The following is a 21998-nucleotide window of genomic DNA, read 5'->3' as shown; positions in this document are numbered from 1 at the left end:
CTTGTGCTTGAAGACCCACTTGTCGGTGATAACATTAGCCCGCGGTGGTCGAGGTACGAGGCGCCAGGTGCCATTATCCATGAGCGCCTTGTACTCTTCATGCATCGCAGCCCTCCAATTGGGGTCGGCCAGGGCGGCAGGAGAGTTGGCGGGCAGCGGTGAAGCCGAGGATGACGACGTCGCAGCGAAGCCGTAGCGCCGAACAGGTGGTGGCAAAGACCCCGTCCGGGATCTGGTCAACCGGGATGGAGGTACGTCCGCCGGCGGCGGCTCCGGAGGAGGCGCGGCAGGCATGATCGGTGCCGGTCGACGCGTGTAGACGCGAAGAGGGGGCTGCACAGGGGCCGCTGGTGCAGCAGCGCCTGGAGCAGCCGGTGCAGCAGCAGCAGGTGGTGCTGCCGCGGCTGGAGCAGCAGCGCCGGGTGGAACAGCAGCAGCAGCAGGGGCAGAAGCAGTCTGCTGGAGTGCTGCAGGGCCGGCTGGGACAGCCTGCTGAAGTCCTGCTGCAACCTGGGGCAGCCGGCCATGCCACAGAATAGCAGGGTCGAAACTGATGGGGTCGCCGGCGTCCTCCACAGCCGGCGTGCGCCTAACGTCCGAGATGGACGGAGGAGGCGCTGGAAGTATATCCTGTAACAGAAAATCAAACGAATCCGGATGGGGCTTGGAGGCCGCAAACGGAAAGTGAGTCTCATAAAAAACGACGTGTCGCGAGATAATAATCTTGCGAGAGGAAAGGTCAAGACAGCGGTATCCCTTCTGCGAAGGAGGGTAACCGAGGAAGGCACACGCCGTAGAGCGAGGAGATAATTTGTGGCGAGTCGTGGCACTGAGGTTGGGATAGCATAAACAGCCGAAAACACGAAGTGATGAGTAATCGGGCATCTTGTGAAAAAGGAGATGATAGGGTATACTGTTATTTATGGACGAGGATGGACGCCGGTTGATCAAAAACACGGCGGTGGAGAGAGCTTCAACCCAATAGGAAGAAGGCATCGCGGCGTGAATCAGAAGCGTGCGGACAGCATTGTTCAGGGTGCGTAGCATCCGCTCAGCCTTGCCGTTTTGAGCAGATGTGTGCGGGCACGAAGTGCGGAGGAGTGTGCCACGGCTAGCCAGGAAGGTAGCAGTGGCGGTGTTGATGAACTCGGTGCCGTTATCTGCCTGAAAACAGCGCACAGGAAGACTAAACTGTGTGTGAGCGTAAGCAACAAACTGAACAATATGACCATGAACTTCAGATTTGTGGCGAAGTGGAAAAATCCAACAATAATGTGTATAATCATCGACCATCACAAGATAATATTTATAGCCTGAAATACTCGAAACTGGAGAGGTCCAGACATCACAATGAACAAGTGCAAAAGGTACTGATGTGCTAGAAACTGAACTAGTAAAGGGCAGCCTAGCGTGTTTGCCTAGCTGGCAGGCATGACAAATGCGGCGGGCTGCTTTATTACAATGAATAGCTGATAGCTTATGTAGGGTGCTGACGACGGCGGGTGCAGGATGACCAAGACGGGAGTGCCAAAGTTCCGGGGAGACTACGGCGACATGACAGCGAGACGGCATGTGATGTGGTATGGTGTAGAGATCCCCGTTGCTATTGCACCGAAGAAGGACCATCTTGGTCTGGAGATCCTTCACAGAAAAACCAGAGGCGTCAAACTCAATAGAACAGTTATTGTCGCGAGTAAGCTGTCGAACAGATAACAGATTACGAGAAAGCTGTGGAGCGACAAGAACATTATCAAGATGAAAGGAGCGATCAGCTAGCTGTAAGCGAGAAGTGCCACGACTAAGAACAGGAATGGATTGCCCATTACCGACCATAATGGAGGACGGTGGTGATGGGAGACGGGAGAGAAGTATACCGTCATTGGAGGACATGTGGGATGTCGCTCCGCTGTCCATCACCCAAGGAGCAGACCCCTGAACCGCCATCTGGTTGAGGGCGGCAATCAGTCCCGCCGAGTCCCAGCTGCCCGGAGGCCCGTACGCCGGGGGACCGCCGGCAGTGGAGAACTGCGGCGGCGCGAAGGCGGTGTGTGCCTGCGGAGGAGGCACAGGTGGCGCACCCCACTGCTGCTGCTGCTGGGGGGGCCACGGAGCAGCCCAAGGGCTGTAGCACACCCAGGGGCCGGCTTGCTGACGCCCGCCGAAATTGCCGCCTTGCTGCTGGTTGCGGCCACCGCCGCCGTTGCCACCTTGCTGCTGGTAGCGCCCACCACCGCCGTTGCCACTGCCGCCGTTGCCACCACCGTTGCCACCACGGCTGCCCTTGCCCTTGCCACCGCCCCCACGATTGGTGGACGCAGGAGGGGTGGACTGGCAGGACTGCGATGGGCAGGCTGAGGTGGTGGAAGCAGCCAGAGCTGAGGCCGAGGCCGCCTTGCCCTCGGTGCCAAGGCGGAGTTCCTTGACGCGAAGCATGTTGGTGGCAGCCTTGAAGTCGGGAAGCGGCGACGTGTTGGAGATGATGTCAGCGGTGTTGGCGAAGCGGTGGTTAAGGCCACGCAGAAGGTTGAGCACCAGTTGCGCAGGAGAGACGGTGTGACCGACCTCCCGGAGGGCATCGGCGGTGCGCTTCATCTGCTGGGCGTAGACGTCGATGGAGAGATCGCCCTGGAGCAGGTTGTGGAACTCCTGCTCGAGGACGACGGCGCGGGACTCCTTGTTCGCCTGGAACAGGGCCTCGATAGAAACCCACAGAGCGCGCGCATCCTGGTCGGGTTCCATGGCGAGGTCGAGGACGGCGTCGTCGACGGAGCCGTACATCCAGCCGCGGATGCAGGCGTCAGGCTGAGACCACAGGGGGTCAGCCGGGCGCGCGGCCGCTGTGCCGTCGATGTGGCCGAGCAGACCGTACTTGCCGCAGAGGGCAGTGAAGAAGCCCTTCCACTTGGAGTAGTTTGGGCGCTCGAGGCTGAGCACGATGGGAACGTGCTGCTTGACGTTGACGGAGGCGTAGGCGGCGAAGAGGGGGGCAGTAACGGAGTCCCCCATGGCGCCAGACGACTGGGCTCCGGTGATCGAGGAGGAACTCGACGACGACGACGTCATGGACGCAGTTGGAAGACGATCGCGCGCAGAAGCCGCGTGACGGAGTGTCGCGCGAAGTCGCAGGTCCGCGAGCCGCGCAGGACGGACGGACGGCGGTGCGCGGACGAAGGCGGGCCTGGGCGCGCTTCCGGGACGACGGCGGCGTACGCGACCCGCGCGGGATGGAGGCTGCGCGGCGTGGACGACGGCGGCGGACGCGATCCGCGCGTGCAAACCGCGCGTGACGGAGAGGCGCGAACCGCGCGGGAAGGCACGCGATCGGGATGGAAACCGCGCGTCCTGGACGACGGCGGCGTACGCGATCCGCGCGTGCGAACCGCGGAGACGCGATCCGTGCGCGGCCTGGAAGGCACGCAATCGGGCCTGGAAGGCACGCGATCGGTCCGCGACGGCGGACCTGGCGGCGGCGCGAAGAGGACGCCGCGGCCGATGGTGCGGTGGCGCGCGTTCTCAGAGAGAACGCACGGGCGGAGGAGAAGCGAAGCGGAAAATTAGGATCGGAATTAGGGATGATACCATGTAGAGAAACACCGCACACCCTAATCAGGGGGGGTGACCTTCATTATATAGCCTAATAGGCTAGGGTTACAATGTACATGGGCCATAGGCCATACACGCCCAATGGGCTGTTATATTACATTCTAACAATATCTTCTTGTATGATGGCCCAACAAACTTTATAAAAATGACATGTGTACTGATCCAGCCCAGAAGCCTTATCTGAAGGCAATTGCTTAATTGTCCTCCAGACCTCCTCTTCAATGAAGGGAAGTTCAAGATCGGACAGAATCATGTGCATTAATTCCCAATTCTGCCAAATTGATAGTGTGTTCCCTATCCCATGCAGAGCAACTTCCCAACACAAATTCATAGTATTCATCAATGACTGCAACTTTTTTTGTCATGAGTTGTACAAATTTGATCTCCTGGCAGCAGTTTCCCAATAAAGTTCTTCCTACTTTGGTGCCCAGCATGAAGGTGGAATAGATGTGTATTAGCGTCACCTTCCTTGAGCCACCTAATCCTTGACCGTAATTGAGCCACTGTGCGCTTGAGTGATGCAAAGGTTAAACTGTGTTTCTTCATATTGTTTTTAAACCATAATTCTTCCTGTGAAAGCTGGCAGCGGTTTTGAGCAATTTCTAATTGATGGAGAATTTCTCTTGCCAAAGCAAACTGAGTTGTAATCGGGTAACCCCGTTTTCACTCCAGCTTTGTAGTTTGTTGGTGACAGCTTTGAACTTTATATCTAGAGATACGAAAGGAGTCAAAGGACACAGGCCAGGAGGAACATAGGACCAAGCAGAAGCGATAGTCTCATGAAAACCATCAAGTTTGGGCCAGAATGACTCTAAGTGAAATCTGGGTTTTCCTAGTTTATTGTCTTGAATTCCTAGTTTATTGTCTTGAAGACCCAACAATAAAGGGAGTGACCAGATCATCAACAGTTAGGGAATCTATCCTCCCAATCCACAGTAAGCAACACTTTGTCGAATTTCACCAAGGTTGGTGAGTCCAGATGTTTGATGATGTCTATTTGTGACCGCGCAAAGGTAGCTCTTTGAGGGCTATATCATTAATCAATCTCTTGAAACGCCCCATCATTACCCTATTCACAACACTTTGTCTAATTTCACCAAGGTTGGCGAGTCCAGATGTTTGATGATATCTATCTGCGGCAAAGGTAGCTCTTTGAGGGCTATATCATTAATCAATCTCTTAAAACGCCCCATCATTACCCTATTCAAAATAGAATTGTTCTTATCCTCGTTCTTGTATATTAAATTAAAATCTATTGCCACCATCCAAAGGATGAGGATGATGCTCCAAATAAATACCCACGGTTCTTCTCTACTTAATAAACTAAATAAAAAAGAGAAAAGAAATTATCTCCCGCGGTTATCCGTCCCCATCCTTACACCATCCAAAGCCCTGGGCAAGCTGCACGAATATCACGCAGCTCTTGTAAAAAGAGAATCTTTTCGTCGTTCCCTTGAGGTCCACATACACAAGTCAACCACCATGTTTTTCCACTCTCCTGAGAATACTAAAGTCACACTGTGGTTGCCTCTCAGCCAAACTCCTGATACTCTGATGTGGTGTCTCCATGTTACCAGGATTCCCCCGCTTGCTAAAACTGATGGGGCAGCAATGAAATCTGAGAATTCCGAACCTAGAGCAGAAAGGACTCACTGAGACATATCCGAGATTTTTGTCTGTCTCAACTTTGCATTGATGAAGTATGAATGTGCAGCACTCAATTATTTTTAAAACACACATGTTTTTATGGGGTTTTCACGTTTCCACCAAATAGGAGGTCTACACTAAATATTTAGCCTATAAAAAGGGATACATCAGACCACTCTCCAAAGTTAAATATTAGGTTTGGAGCATTTCTCCTGGAGAATCCCATGTCCTCTGTAAAAAGTCACAAAGATTCATCACTGTTTGAGAATCAGGGAGTGGAGCTCTACTAAACAAGCCCACACTATCAATTCAAGCAAATCATAGATTCACAAGACGTGTTAAGGCACTGTACGTTTACTCTCTACAAGGACTACAAAATTTACATTTTTCCCATACATAGGATACATCACTGGATATCTCTTTTCTCATTAAATAGATAGTGTTGGCACTAATCCTGGAACTCATAATAAAAATGCCGGCGAATGGCTAGAAAATCAGCTTCCTGTGAGTAGCAGACTAGTTGAGTACTAAGGGTATATAACTGAGGTGTGGGGCTGCGGCAGATGGATTGTTTTGACTATGGTTCCTCTCTACACTGCAACTGGCTCATTTATAGAATGCAAAACACCTGTGTTAACCTGGTGAGGGGGGCAAAAGATCAAGACAAAGCTTTTTCATAATTTTAAATATTTTCACACAAACAACCATATATATGTATATACTATATAGCATAAGAGCAAATAGGCCCATGTACCTTGGCAGCCTTGAAGAGTTCATCCAGAACTTCAGACAACGTTGGGTGTGCATGAACAGCAAACTTGATGTCCTGCAGCATACAAAAGGTTAAGTGCAAATTCAAGAGTTTATCATTATGCAAAGAACACGAATGCAGAAATGCGACACAGGTAACAGAATGCATGACAAACTCACTTGCACATGGGTTCCAAGGGCAATGGCATTTGATGCCTCATGGATGAGATCAGCAGCATGCAAGCCCAAAATATGAACTCCGAGAATTTCTCCAGTGTCAGGGCGATAAATCATCTGAGGCAAAATAGTACATGTATCGTCACCTTAAATTTAGAGGTTACGCCATGGATACAGGCTCCTTACTTCCTTAGCATAGGTCTGGTACTCTGGTTACTGTATCCACTGGAACTCTCCGTTGCATAAATTTAGAATGCAACAGGGTGGAAAAGCAGTACTGTGTTACCTTAGCAAGTCCATCTCCTTCATTCTCCGCCAGAGCCTTTGTGTTAGCCTTAAAACTGGTCTTTACAACACTTATTTCAAATCCTTCCTTGTCAGCCTTCTCCCTAGCCTGTGGCTGCAAAAGCAGGAACCAATTTGATTAGAGCCATAAAGATTGGTTTGCTAGCCAAAAGAAAAAGCAAGAGTTGAACTTGTGATTTTATTGTATGCTTTAGATGGAACTAAGACATGCATTATGATCCACTTGAGGACAGCACATTTGCACCTATACTTAAGAAAGTGTACTAGTCATCTTAACTTTACCAAGCAGATTTCTCATTTACCTCTGTCAAGCCAACCATACTGATCTCAGGGTGAGTGAAACAGGCAGCTGGGATGCTTAGGTGATTTAAGATGTTGTCCCTCCCACTGATTTGCTCCACAACTATATTCAGATGAACATTTGCTCGTATAATAACTGTAGTGATCAGTAGCGAGCATGCATAAATGAAACAGGTGAACACAACATTTACCTGAGATTCCTTGTGCGCTGGCTGCATGAGCAAGCATGAGCTTACCATTGGCATCTCCAATGCAATATAAATTAGGAACCTGCATAACGGTTGATGTTTATCACCATGTAGCAAACTTGAATGAAACACCTACTATTGTTGTAAAGGAACAAAAGAGTAACAGTAATACATTACATATTTAGCATACCACATTGCCAGTTGCATCCATAACTTGCATCCGCTCATCAACAGGAACAAAACCTCGTTGTGTAACGACATTGATCTGCATAAAAGGGCATCTTTTGGATGCTACCATATTTAAAATTTGTGAATTCTGATAGCAATCATTTCCATGTACTTACATTTTCCAAGCCAAGTCCTTTGGTGAAGGGTGCCCTTCCAGTAGCTATAAGTGCTGCATCCACCTGGGGATGCAAAATCCAAGTTTCAAGATGAAAAGTATATCATTTATGAAACAGCAGAAATACTGTTTGTTTAATAAGTGCTGCTAAGGTAACACAAAGGCTGTCAAGGGCGCCAGATCGACTAGACCGTGATACCAGGTTGTCAAGGGCGTCGAGCCCTAGGGTAGCTGGCCCTTGGCTACGAAGCTCGTAGCCACGGTCCGTCTTCTCCGGCGAGGTTTGCCCCTCCGCCGTAGGCTTAGGAGATGTTGAGAGAGATAGTTTTAGGAGATATCAATTCTTGCTTAACCTTCAAGGTACCGATTACAAAGGATATATAGTCCTTGGTGAATAGAAATAGCAACTAACCTTCCCCTGATTACAGGGATACTAAATCTATTGTTACCTAAATCCAACTACTGGCCATGACCACCTAGGACTCGCTGGGCGCACGCTGGACGCTGGCCGTGGACTCCTGGCCTTGCTGGCCGCTCTGGGCGCGCTCAGCCGCGCGGCGGATGTCCCTGGCCCGGCGCCTACGCGTATACGCGCGCCCGTACATGACAATGATTACAATTTTAATTAATCATCAAAGGTCCACAGATATAAGCATTTTCTTAATACCTGGTTATCTAACAGTAAAAGCATCTGAGTTGCCAATAACATTGCAAGCATCATCCTACAACATACTGCCCATGTTATTCTGACATTTACTTTGACCTAACAGTTTGACCTAGGTTGACACCACTAATATCTGATAGTGGCATCAACATGCAGCTATCTACTGGTGTAAACCATTCAGCTCAGGAGAACATAGTGATGCAAGTACCTAAAGATTAGAAGAACCCATCTAAGGTAAATACTGAAGGGGAAAAGGAAGAGTTCACTATCATTTTGTCATGGGCATAAAGAGGGGCGCCGTAGGGCGCAAGTGTCCTAGTTGGGCCTTAAGCCCATTAGTGTTAATTAGTGTCTCTCTTAGTTATTTGTCTATAGGAATAGTACCATATTGTCTAGGCACAAGAGGTGTTAGTCCTATGTACCTTTTTATATTCAGCCCATGGGGCACAATGGAAATCAAGCAATGAATTATAAAGAAACAATTCTAGTCTCCCTCAATCTCTCAAGCTCTTGGCAAAGCATAAGGCCTAGTTATCCCAAAGCTCTTGGCAAAGCATAAGGCCTAGTTATCTATCTCCAAAAATATCCACGTTCATAACATCTGGTATCTAGAGAGTCCAGCGATCCTCCTCTATCAGCCGGATCCTCCAGCACCTCCGATCCTCCATCAGCCGAATCCTCCAGCACTTCTGATCCTCCATCAGCCGTTTCCACAAAAAAAAAGATACCGATCCAGATCGCCGCGTCGCCTACCTCATCCATCGTGCCGCGCCGCCATAGCAACGCCACCAGCCGCCGCCGCACCCCCATCAGCACAGCCGTCGCGCCGCAGCCCCATCACCACCATCCACCGCCGCCACAATCATCGATCCAGATCCGCCACAACACACCGCCGCTGCCACGCTTTGCCTCGATGGATTTTCCTAAATTTGCGGGGAAATCTGATCCTGTGGGCTTCGTCAACCAGTGCGACTCCTACTTCCGCCGAGAGCGCATCATGGAGGAAGAAAAGGTATGGCTGGTTTCCCGTAATTTGGAAGATGACGCCCGGGTTTGGTTCCTACAAGTCCAGCACGCTGAAGGCACCCCGGCGTGGCGTCGCTTCACCGAGCTCCTGCACCTGCGCTTCACATCGCCCCCGTGCCCCGACCTGCTCCACCATGTGTCTCCTGCTGCCAACGACACTTCCCGCATCTTTGCTGATATATTCACGCAGCTGGATCGGATCAAGGAGTTGCTCAACGCGAAGGATAAGAAGGACCGTGAATGCCGGGCGGCTGTACGTCTCCAGGCAGCAGCACGAAGACTCCTGGCAAGTCGTCGAGCGCAGGCTCTTCGTGCCACAAAAGCATCGAAGGAGCAAGCAACGGTGCGCCTCCAGGCAACAGTGCGAGGAATGCTTGTCCGTCGCATGGTGCGGCAGATACGCGTGCTCCTCAGCTCGACGTTGTCGTACGTGTTCATCCACTCGAACTCGCCGATACGGCCTGCGGCTCCAATTGCAGTGGAGGTCCAAGTATGGGCGTTTCCAGTGCAGCGACCTCGCATCCAGCATCAGGCATCAAAGGCTATCTCATTTATCCTTGTGCCTGCCATGGTGCTAGACACTTTCAGCATAAGGGCCAGCTGCTTCACACTCCACACTTCAGCCTACATGAAGCCAGCAGAGGCGCTCTTTCCATGGGATCCAGGTGGATATCCTTGTATTTTAGTCTTCAATAAAAAGGGGAAGCCGAGATGTAAAAGGCTTAACCCTATTTCGCTTCAGCTCTCCAGCTCGAGGACGAGCTGGGTCTCCAAGGGCGGGGGAGATGTCATGGGCATAAAGAGGGGCGCCGTAGGGCGCAAGTGTCCTAGTTGGGCCTTAAGCCCATTAGTGTTAATTAGTGTCTCTCTTAGTTATTTGTCTATAGGAATAGTACCATATTGTCTAGGCACAAGAGGTGTTAGTCCTATGTACCTTTTATATTCAGCCCATGGGGCACAATGGAAATCAAGCAATGAATTATAAAGAAACAATTCTAGTCTCCCTCAATCTCTCAAGCTCTTGGCAAAGCATAAGGCCCAGTTATCCCAAAGCTCTTGGTAAAGCATAAGGCCTAGTTATCTATCTCCAAAAATATCCACGTTCATAACACATTTACCTCAAGTGTCTCCTTGTGTTCTTTTGTCTTAGCATCAATCAGCTCAATCAAAACAGGATTGCCATCCTTTGCTGGGGTAATCTAGAGACATGAATACTTCGAGGTATAATTATACAATCATGCTGGAAGACTACACATCATTAAAAAGCTTTAGTTGATCTTAACTTTACCTTGCTTGCAAAAACACCAGTGTGATAGTCAATTTTACGAGGATTAATAAGGATCCTCTGCGCCAATTTCGCAATCTCGGGATCAAACCCAGGCATTAATTGATCAAGAGCTTCAACAAAAGTAACCTGGTCGATCAAAAAATGTATAAATATAGATGAAACTTCATCTATTGACAGCAAAGTTCAATTGTAGATCAAGAGATAATGTAGCATGTCCAGTTCATTCTCACATTGTAATTCAGAGTGTCAAATTAGTCACCGTAGCTTGGAACTTAACATTACAATCCAGTTCAGGAAACAAAGAATAGACCCACTATATGTAAATTGGAGCAGATCCACTCCAGATTCCACCACATGGTTTTCACAAAGGCCCAGTGTGGCTAACCAAGAAGCCATCAATATTTAAATGCCCACAAACAAATATATAAAGAGAAGATCTGGCACAAAGAGTGGGAGAGGGAGGAGGGACAGAGGGAGAAGAGCAAGGGAGAGGGCAAAGGGGCGGAGATGGCTCATGAGCCGGAAAAGAACACACCACATACTATGTCAGCCACAACAGCTACCCCTAAGGTTAGCTAAAAAGTGTGCATGCATATCCTCTGGATTAGATTACATAGAGGTTAAGATAGACATATTTGTTAGGATTGTGGCTTGCCTATTAACGGGGGATCCAGAACATCATTTGGAATCAAGCAAGAAACAAAGGAAAAGCCTTCTTCTTGCTTGGCTCTGGGTCCTCCTATCTCTTCCTTAACACTAGCAAGACCATAACATACTCACACCCACAGAACTTTGCCTGCCCTGCCAATACTAGATTTGCATCTGCCCCCCACTCAAGCACATCACCGAACCCTACATTTGGAGAATTGCACCATGTAGTTCTCCATCAAAGTGTGACGGAAAGATGGAGAGAGAGGGTCCATGGAAGATATGGCTACCAGGTTCTAGCAGGGATGCTTATTCAGTGACTAGGGAACACCATCACAATAATGGGCTAGTACTACTCTATATGCATCACCTGATGTTCTGGGCTTTGCAAATATTTGGATATTTACATAGAATGATGTATTTATTAACATGACAACTTTATCTCAGGACTAAGTTGTCATTATTTTAACTAACATCAGAAATAGAAAGCAGCTTGTCGTTATGGAACATTTTATGAATAAAGTACTACAAATACAAGAGGATTACTTAGGTCGACAATACATGGTGATGTTATCTCAGGAATATAGGTTTTAAATCATTTTAGCTCAACATCAGAAATACCACAAGCAGGCTTTTTATGGCTCGTTCCATGAGAACAATAAAGTACAACAGCATACAGGAAAGTGTCGCTTAGGTCACATCTGCATAATGCATAGAATGTACATTATTGCATCAACATTATGAACCAACAAAACAGAAATGAAAGCAAATGATGGTTAAACCGAAAAGAAAACAGGTAGTGATGCAGGGACATCAAATGCCCTCCAATCACACTATACATGCGCTTAGCTCTTCTTTTCTTTACTACACTGCATGAGAAGTTTCCATGGTATATGATAGAGGAATATTAGCAAAAATAACTAACACAACTAGCACTCCCTAAGCATGTATTTAGGCAATGATGACTTGAATAATTGTCCATATACCTCACTTCCCAGAGCCGTGTATACATCACTGAATTCAAGTCCAATGTAACCACTTCCAACAATAGCTATCCACTCAGGGACTGACTCAAGTTTTAGTGCATGATCACTAGTAAATACAGTTTTACCTGCATAAAACCATGGTGCCAGCTTTTAAAGGAATGCTACAATGAAAAAGGAATGGCCAAATAATGCATTTCAGCTGTACTACAGTACTTATATGATGAAGCATTGAAACTTCAAGGAGTGATCGTGCTACATACACTCAAATATCTGTCAAGATACAGTTAAAATAACAGAACTACAGAAGGACAGCTAGATCTGGTTTCTTATTTAGTTATTTCCAGCAAATGTTTTCAGGTCGAACCTGGTCGACCTGGGACCAACCAGGATGATTAATCATGATTAATCGCGATTAATCAGACTACTTGTACAGGTCGACAGTACCCCTGATCAGTCACCTAGGACTGACCAGGACAATTAATCATGACACGATTAATCGGACAACTTGAAAACATTGATTTCCAGGATGTAGTAGAACAAAATAAAGACCACTCAACACTCATATAACCATCCAAACAGTAGGAGTCAGTTCCTGTTTATGTTTCTACTTATTGGCGGTTACAATATAACAGGCAGTGTCTTAATACACATAATCCTGTGATGATGGTAAACGAATAAACTACTATGCAAGCTTAATTAGATAGGAAAAATCAGAGAATAATACATATATATCTCAACCAAAGAAAGTGGTTTAAATGTGTGATGTCCAACACTCCTCGCAGCAAACTATATCTTGCAAAATATTGCATGAGTTAAAGGATAAAATATTTTTATGATAATAGTAATATAGTTCTAGGTTGTCTTAGAGACAAGGGCGTGAATATAATCTAAGCACCATCTGTGAGGGTGGTTGTGGGGGTTGTAGTTGAGCTAAAAAAAAGTTGTGGGGTTGTAAGGGCTCTTACCACTTGTTGTGTGTTTGAGGAAAAAAAATACGAACAAGCATAAATAATCTGAAGCATGACAGTTTGAGCATGGAACAGCGTTGTTTCTCATTTCATTACACCAAATGTATTGGGGACATGAAGTTCAAAAAAAAAAAAAAAACAGCAACTACCATCTATTTCAATGCCCTTGGGGACAAAAGGAACAGATCCAGTGGCAATTATGATGTTTCTAGCAGTGATTTCATTGTCTGGGAAACCAACTTTCCCATATCTCACTTTTTGCTTCCCCTACAGATATCAGAAACAGAATATTTAATCACTACAAATGATACTCTACAACATTTGAAAGACTATATAGCAGACATAGCTCGACTCAATGTTTATATACACAACATCTAATATAGCAGAATACAAATAATTTTCAGATTTAGCATAAATAATACCTAGAATATCTCAAAATTCTGATTCATGTAGATGCACATTGTAGTATCCGAATTGCAACAGAAATTGGCCAACTTTAGTCATAGTAGTGCTAAACATATACTCCCTCCATTCCAAATTGTAAGTCATTTTGGCTTCTCTAGGTACATAGCTTTTGCTATGCACCTAGAAAAGCCAAAACAACTTACAATTTGGAATGGAGGGAGTACAAGTCTTTTAACAATTTGGAAAAGGCCTACACTTAGGATACAGATCCCTGACATTTAGCCAAGCATGATCTGTTGATAGCTAAGAATAGCAATTGAAAAGTGAGGTCTTATACCTGGATAAGATGATATGAACAATACTTCTTGCAATAAACATGACATTCTAATAGCAAAATATCTGATTTTTAAGACAACCACAGGAAAGACGAAAGATGTAGATGACCCACCACAATGGTGCCAATACCAGTGAGTATATCCACACCCAGAGCTTTCATTGAATTAGTCAAGTTGCTGCGGATTTTAGATGCAAGATTATTTGCATGGTCAGCAACAGCCTGCCTGTCATATCCTGGTGATGAGACCTATTACAGCCATCACAAATGATTAGTAGGTTCAGGGAATGAATAACTTGATACAAAGGGAAAAGGTATACATGTTATAGTTAATGGTCTAAGAGAAAAGGTAAATTCTGGGTGATTTCTTTTTTAAATCAAATGCAGTATAGGCCAACATATACTTGGAGCAAAGACAAGACATCATAAAATTTTGAAAAGAACCAAAGATGAACATAATAAATCCAAAAGTGTAAGAACACTTGACTTAGATCATTTACAAACTGGAGTTACTATGACAAAAGCACCATTTAAATTTATTACGGTTCTTAAGCTAAGAAAAGAATCTACCAAAGCATTGTTAATTGGCTGATCAAATAGATGTGCCAACACCCAATAGTAAAAAAAAAACTAGCACAGCACAGATTCATCATGATTGTACATTGAGGTTCCTTGCATTATGTAAATCATTGTTGATACATAAAACATGCACAACAACCAGTAGTTCCATTATGAGAATATTACCTGTAGGCCCAGTGATTTCATGTGATGTTCATCTTGAAGTTCTCGCATCCTACCACTTACTGCAAGGAGAGCCTTTGACGGAACACAGCCTCTGTTCACACAAGTTCCACCCACGACGTCTCCCTCAATTATGGCAGTTTTTAAACCCTGCATGAAACAATTTTTCGAAAATCACTAGTAACACTTATTGAATATGTGAAGTTCAATTGCTGGCAACACGATAAAGGTCCATGTCCAAAATGCATGGAATTTTGTACCAATAATGAAATTCATTCACAGAATAATTCCCAAAAACCCAGCCACAATTGATAGGTTATATGTGCCTACTGCCATCCAGAAAGTCAATCATTATTGCGAAAGAGAAAGAAAACACATACTAAGTCGAGACCTCAGCAACCATCAAAACTAGCAAAGCAATAGTCCTACTGGAAAGGAAAAAGAAAAGATAGTACTCCTATATCATAGTTTCCAATATATTCAAAGCAAACTCAATGCACTGGCGACAGTAACAACATAATTTCAAAAAGAAAATAAAAAAGGTAACCTTTGTCCCTTATTGAAGGCAATGCCAGAATATAAGCAATTCAAATGGGGGCCAAACACAAAGACTATGTTGTTGCTATTTATTATGTCTGATTGACCAGAGTAATAAAAACAGAACATAATTAAGCAATACAAGAGGAAGTTTTCATCACCCCTTTTAGCAGTATATTATAAAGAAACTATGCCAATCCACCAGCCCCGATTAGTGAGAACCATACTACCAACAGAAATACTCAAATAATTAACATATTGAGGCATAGAGCAAGCAAAATTAATCTTAATAGTATAAAATTTACTGTCGAAAAAAATCCAGTCCAGAAAATTCTAAGCAAGAGAAGTCATAAATTTAGAGGCACCTTGCAACTGCATCTTCAATCTTCTCACTATTTTTTGATTGTTCAATATTGATATTTAACTACTATACAACATTATTATTATTATTTAATTAAACTACTAAAAGAACTTAAAATGATAAAGTTATAGAATCACCCAAAAAAAATCTTAGAGAGATTTTCTAATGAACTAAGCTCTAGCACCAGAACAGAAGCATGTGCTATCTTGCAACATTCCTGTTGAATTTTAGCAAACCTGCAACTCTTGCTTTACTAAAGATAGATTCCTAGCTAGCAAACGACGCCTAAGAGCAACTCCAACAGATATGCTATCCATATTATCTAGGATATTTTTATATTTTCAAAGCAAAAATTAAAGTCCTGGTTTGCTTAAATAGCAAGTTTGTTTTTCCTAAACTTTCGCTCGTCATATATAGCATGTTGTCCTCACTAGAACTCTATGCTTTGAGTAAGTTTTTTATTTTACATAATGGCTAAATCTTGTAGTTTAGAATATAATTTTACCTAGTCTCTTGAGAAGCTCGACTACTCTACTCATTAACCTGGACTAATAGAAAGTACAAGCAAGCTTACAGAGCTGGCGCCACATCTCTCGATGTACATTTTACCAGATCACGACGTCGGAGCCCACCAAACATTATTACACACCCCTAGCGCGAGACCTGAACAGCGTGAGTAGAACCAACCTTCTCGACTGCGTTGAGGGCGGCGCCATGACCGCCGACGCCGGCTCCGATGATCACGAGGTCGTAGTCGAACTCGCTGCTCGCAGCCGCGCCATTGCCAGCCGTTGCCGCATACACAACGCTCCGCCTAGCAGCCACCAACTGCGGCGTGGACCGGGGCGATTGTAGCCGGAGGGCCTCGCGCCTGAGGCCGCAGAAGCGGAGCCTAGAAACCGGCCGGATCGTGTCGTACCTGTAGGCGGCGGCGGCGCTACTGGCGACCGCCGCCGAAGCCGCCGAGAGGGACATGACCGTGGGGTGCGTGGTGGCGGCGAGTGGAGATGGATTCTAGTGCTTTCGTGAGAGGCGGCGGGGGGAGAGGCGTGACAGAAGAAGACGAGGTGAAGTGAAATGGGCGGAGGCGGCGAGGGTGGACAAGGACGAGGGTGGTTTTTGGCGAGGGGCGGAGGATTCGAAGCAGGGGAGGAAAAGGGTTGGTGGTTTTGATGATGCAGGTGCCAGCTAGGCAGGCAATCAGGGTGGCCCGGAGATAATGTTTTAATTTTTTTTACAACAAAAATGTAAAATTTATACGCCTGGACGTCTGGTCCATCTATTTTTTTAATTAGTAAAATTACCTGTGTGTTGATACGGATAAAAAATCCATATATACTTTTTATCAGGAGTAGGTTTTCTTTATTTACTAGCAAATATGCACGTGCGCAGGAGAAAAACATTAAAAATAGTCCTAGAAAGTGATGACATAATGTTACATATCTATTTATATTTATCCTTTTTATAAAATTTAAAGTCCATAATTTACTAGTATAATGCCCGTGCTAACGCTACGGTGACATTCAACCATACAAATTAAAACTAAAATATTATTTCTCTGCATTTGACTTAACCATTACACAATGCCAACAAACATATAATCTGGGATTCTTTTTTACTAAAAATTGAATTAAATTTCTTCAAAGACAAAGGATACATGACGCGCAATATCTTCAACAATTATAATACAACTCTACTAATTACAATAAACCAAGTATATGACTCAAAATATATATTGTAACCTCTAAAATTCTCTTTTTATGAAACTGATATGCAGTTTATTTTGCATGTGCCGACTTTTTGTGGTCTCTATTTTGCATGTCCCGTGCTTAGCTTAAGTTGCACCTTGCACTCCTGTCCACCTCGACCACCCAGCAGTCAATACTCATTTGAAACTGGGAACACATCCAACTATCAAAAGGATTCAATAATAATGAAGAGAATGCGGGACAATATATTTATTCAGCATACTTGAAGAAAGATTGTTACCTGGTTGATTGGCCCAGTGAGTTTTTTATCATTGAGAAGAAATAGCAAGCATTGAGGCACACTGATCCCAAAATTATTTTAAGCCATATATTTAAATATATTATTTTAAGCCATATATATTCATTCTAAGCCCCTACCACCTACTTGATGGGAGGCTCATGGCCTAACTACCAGGAAGAACAGAAGTAAAAAGAAAACTGCACTGTGAATTAAAGGTATCTCTAGGACTCTGGGAGTACTCTAAATTCTGCATTAAGAGTTCCTGGTTCATGGAATTTCAGCTACGCTATCTAGATGAGGGCACATGAGTGCACCTTTTCCAACTCATGACAATGGACATGTGGTTGTGGCGCTAGCGACTCCCATTACTGGCTTCCTCTTGCCGGCTATACATGAAACACCTTAGGAGCATGGAAGTGTTATGACCGGCATAGGATACACAGGATAATACAAGAGCAAAGTATCTGCCAAGTGCGACCAGAATACAGACCTTAGCTTGTCATTGATGATTAGCTGAAACATAACACATCAGGTTTAGGCTAGTGTTGCCATTTGCCATGCTGGAGTGAGTGACTGAGTGATTAACGCAGTTGATTTGATCAAGTCTAACCTATTATAATAAATTAAGCTACAATTGAATCAGATGACAGTAGTAAGATGGAATACAACCACTGGTCGCAGAGACTGTGTTGTACTGTTGTGCTTATTGGTACATGTACTAAGAAATTTAAAAGTTCAACCTACTATCTTTGATAATCTGAATCACGGTTGATTCAACCAATTCATGCTAATTCATTTAACTTTCAACAAATACTTAATGATCATTACTAACCAAGAAGCAAAGCTAAAACACATGTCAAATGTTGTGGCTGATATTTAACTTAGAAGTAATGTGCAGCACATGAACTGATTTTGGGCCAAATAATTAAAATTTGAAGGGATCTAAGGAAATATCAGTGTGCAGCATACTTGGAGACCTATATCGTACTTCATACTGAGGGTGTGTCTCGCCCAATCCCCTTAATTTGTTGCTCAGTTGCTACTGGAGATGCAAGTTAATCCATGGTTAGAAGTCAGCTCAGCAACCAAATATGGCTCCCAAAAGATGCAGTTAATCCACCGTTGCAGATGTTCACCACAACCGACTCCATAGAACCTACTGCCAAAATAAGTCCCATATCATAGTGTCTAGCTATCAATATTTTATATGTGTGTTTTAGATCAGGACTTTAGGAAAACAAGAAACCTGAAACTACAAATGATGAGGATTAGATAATAAAAAAAATAACTTAGTTATGGAAGGGTCACCATAACACATGGCAGAGCCTCACCTAGACCACATAAAATTGCTTCAGATTGACCACCTAAAATCAGAACCATTAATTTAATTAAGTAATTATAAAATAACTACAAGGTACATAAAAAAACACTAAAAAGGTCACTTACCTTCTAAATCCACTGTATAAACAGTTCTAAAATCTGAAATCCACTTAAAAATTAACGCTGGCAACTCGCCTAGTAATTTATATAAAATTGTTTAGAACATCTATGCATCAAACAAAGGATTTACAAATTCACTTCTTGACAAAGATAAACTCACCTCAGCTGGATCTCTCTTTGCTAGAATATAATTGAAGGTAGAAGGGTATTAAACAAAGAAATTCCACGGCTCAAATTTACTTGCAAAATAACATAATAGTATAACAATGACATGAACAAAGTTAATCCACAGAAGAAGATTAGCCACGAAACAACACTGACATAGAGTATATCACCTTCAAAAAAAGAGCACATCGTGACTGTACATGCAAGACAAAAATCAAAACCTCTGCCATTAGAACAACTATATAGTATTCTTTGAAGGTGATATATCATGGTGCACTGGATGCACTTCCATTGCTCGATGCACAGCTCATCCAACATATATCTCAACATGTGCTGCCAATACAAGATGCATATGTAATAGATAAGTAACAATCAAGAGATAATGCATCTTGAAGGCAAAGTTCATAATGAAGGGAGTTTAATAATTCAAAACAGACTATGGAGTTTTTGTTCCACAGAACAATATCACTCTTAGTTGCACCCGTTGTTGTCGACAAAATGATGGTTCTCAAGTAGCATACAACAACGTCATTCCTAAATGCCAATTTTCCCAGGTTAATAGATTAAAATAGTGCTAGAACATGCAAGGAATGACATGCTGAAATTTCCATGAACAGAGTGGATAACTGCAGATTCAATTAGGCAAATTTTTAATATAGCAAAATGGTGTACTTGGATCTGTTGAGTAGGGGATACTAACGAGGTATTTCGATCTGTTGGCGTAGGGAATACTCGTAGGAAATACTCACGAGTAGAATTTGTTGGGGAGCGACCGTCATCCAGTGCCTCATCTTCCTCCTCGATGCTAGCATGATCATCGCGCTCCAATCCTTTCCCTGTTGCGCCGCCATGCTGTTGCGCCACTCTGATGTCGGCGGCAGCTCCTCCACGGCCCAGTCGCGCCAGCACTTTTCGCATGACGCCCAGCTCCTCGCCCATGCACGCGCCGTGGCCCCCAAGCCCCGCGCTGGCTTACCCGCGCAGCCGTTGCTGAGGTTGACCGTGCCATCGCCCTCGATCCTGCGATGCTTCCCTGCTTATCCTCAAGGGCCTTGCCATCGACCTCCAGCGCCATCGCCTCCCTGGGCTATGCGCCCTCGATGTTGTCCTCACGAGCACGATGGGGACGGAGCATCGGCGCCGATGCGTGACCGCCCCATGCCGCCACCGTCGGATCAAGCATGGCGACGGCCGCCAAACCCTAGCCACGCCGGGGATGTGGTGTCCGCAGCGTCGGGCTCCGGCGGCGGGCGTCTGCGGCCGCGGCGGGAGCGCGTGGCGTAAAAATGCTGCAGGGACTGGGGCGGCGGTGGTGGGGGAGGATGGAGGGGAGCACCTGGTGCGAAGGCGACGATCGATTTTTTTTCCTTTTGTCTCAGACGCGTTACGAGGGAAGCCGGGAGAAAGGGTCGAGGTGAAGCGACGGAGCTGACGGAGGTCTGATTTGACGCGAGGCTGAGGGTGTGTAAGGTTGTAATCATACTTCTAATTTGGGTCGTTAAATCTGTAAGACATGTGCTGTGAGTCGTTGATCTTGCAGGTGGAATTTGCCTAGAGAAGATTTCAATTATAGTAGAGATTTTATTGATAATCTTGACATCTATGGTATTAGATAGTTAATATTTACAATAATATATATAGGTCGGAGATATATTTATTTAATAATAAAAGTAAAAATTAGTCAAACCTTATCTTACTCTAGTATTACATCTTAATATACCTTAGTATTATATTAAAACATGAGAAGTTTGTTGCTAGCATTATTTTTTTATTTAGATTATGATTCCTATGAAATATGATATATGAGTTAAATGTATGTAGATTATGAACACATGGGCTTATCAAGTGTTCATATGACACAACAGCACATCGTGCAAAGGTAGTGGAAGCATCCTCAAGCATAAATTTAGGTTTTGCAAGAATGGTGCTAAAACTTTTACCACAAATCAAGCATCACATTAAATAGGTTACCATAAAATTTTCATAAGGGCAAGATAACTACAGTTTTAATTTTAAAAAGCACAGACCAACATCTCCAGCAAAACAAAAATATACTAAAATTTGTGATATTTTTTGTTCATTGCATGGATCTACATGTGTGGAGCTGAACAAAATTTGTTTTGTAAATTTTAGATTTTTTTATGAATTACTACGCATTTATTAATTTTCAGCCGATTAATTTTACACTAAAAAGCGTATCTCTAGCAAAAAAAATATACTAAAATTTGTGATAGTTTTTGTTTACTGCATTGATCTACATGTGGAGCTGAATAAAATTTGTTTTGTAATTTTTAAATTTTTCTATGAATTAGTATGCATTTATTAATTTTCAGCCGATTTAAAAAATAAAAGAAAAGTAAACTAATAGGACAAACACTTTGCACTTAGTCCCTGTACTTTTCTTATTTGCAACATGCTATGATGTGTTCAAAAGATTTTACACTGGGAATCCTAAAAAAATTTATATTCTTTTTTCTCTCTTCCACCATTGAAGCCACGGCCGATTGGTCGGACCAATTCCAAACGGCCGATTACACGGAGAAACAGACAGATTGACATGGCAGACTGAAATTTTCTCTCTTTATAGATAGAAGATATAGATATACACTTCAAATATAAAACTATATATAAACATACACAGTTAAATTGTTATGTTAAGTCCAATCAGCGGCGTTTTTAAACTTTAATCCTCTCCTTCCACGTTCATGACAAGAGAAGACAAGAGAATAGTAAAAGTTTGTTTAAAAAAAGAATAGTAAAAGTTGTACTGCTGGAGGCCTGGAGAAGGGAATCGCCTCCGCCTTCGCCGCCGCAATGGCGAGAGACAGATCTCGGACCTGTTCTTCGCCACCGGTGAAACGCCAGAAGAAATCGAGCACCACCACCGTCGTCTCCCTCGCAGACGACATCTTGCTCGAGATCTTCCTCCGCCTCCCCTCTGAAAGGTCCAAATGGCTAAGGGGGGTAAATAGCCTATTTAAATTTTCTACAAACTTTAGTAAACAAGTGTGTTAGTAAAACAAATGGTGAAGCGATTCTAACACTAGCTCAACTAAGCTATGCAAGCCACCAATACAAACTAGAACAAGGCTAAGCACTAAACCACAACAACAAGAGAAGGCTACACAACAA

General features: G+C 44.3%; 1 protein-coding gene across 4 annotated transcripts; it reads right to left on the bottom strand.

Annotated features, from left to right (window-relative positions):
• LOC110433993 (dihydrolipoyl dehydrogenase 1, chloroplastic-like) lies at positions 4771-16694 on the bottom strand. Of its 4 annotated transcripts, none has more exons than XM_021457377.1 (15): positions 15960-16694; positions 14378-14524; positions 13748-13882; positions 13044-13161; positions 11927-12051; positions 10293-10418; positions 10123-10203; positions 7316-7378; positions 7162-7236; positions 6975-7053; positions 6786-6886; positions 6464-6577; positions 6181-6294; positions 6005-6076; positions 4771-5236 (listed from the first exon to the last, which is right to left on the bottom strand). In XM_021457377.1, the coding sequence occupies exons 1-15, from the start codon at positions 16245-16247 to the stop codon at positions 5195-5197; spliced, it is 1680 nt and encodes a 559-aa protein (XP_021313052.1). In that variant the 5' UTR covers positions 16248-16694; the 3' UTR covers positions 4771-5194. The 4 variants fall into 4 exon arrangements, with proteins under 4 accessions (XP_021313052.1, XP_021313053.1, XP_021313051.1 ...); XM_021457378.1 differs by lacking the exon at positions 4771-5236 and adding an exon at positions 5264-5481 and having other exon boundaries at positions 15960-16692; XM_021457376.1 differs by lacking the exon at positions 4771-5236 and adding an exon at positions 5273-5888 and having other exon boundaries at positions 15960-16683.

The sequence above is a fragment of the Sorghum bicolor genome, chromosome 3 (assembly GCF_000003195.3).
Source record: "Sorghum bicolor cultivar BTx623 chromosome 3, Sorghum_bicolor_NCBIv3, whole genome shotgun sequence".
NCBI lineage: Eukaryota > Viridiplantae > Streptophyta > Magnoliopsida > Poales > Poaceae > Sorghum > Sorghum bicolor.
This window is presented reverse-complemented; position numbering and strand designations above follow the sequence as displayed.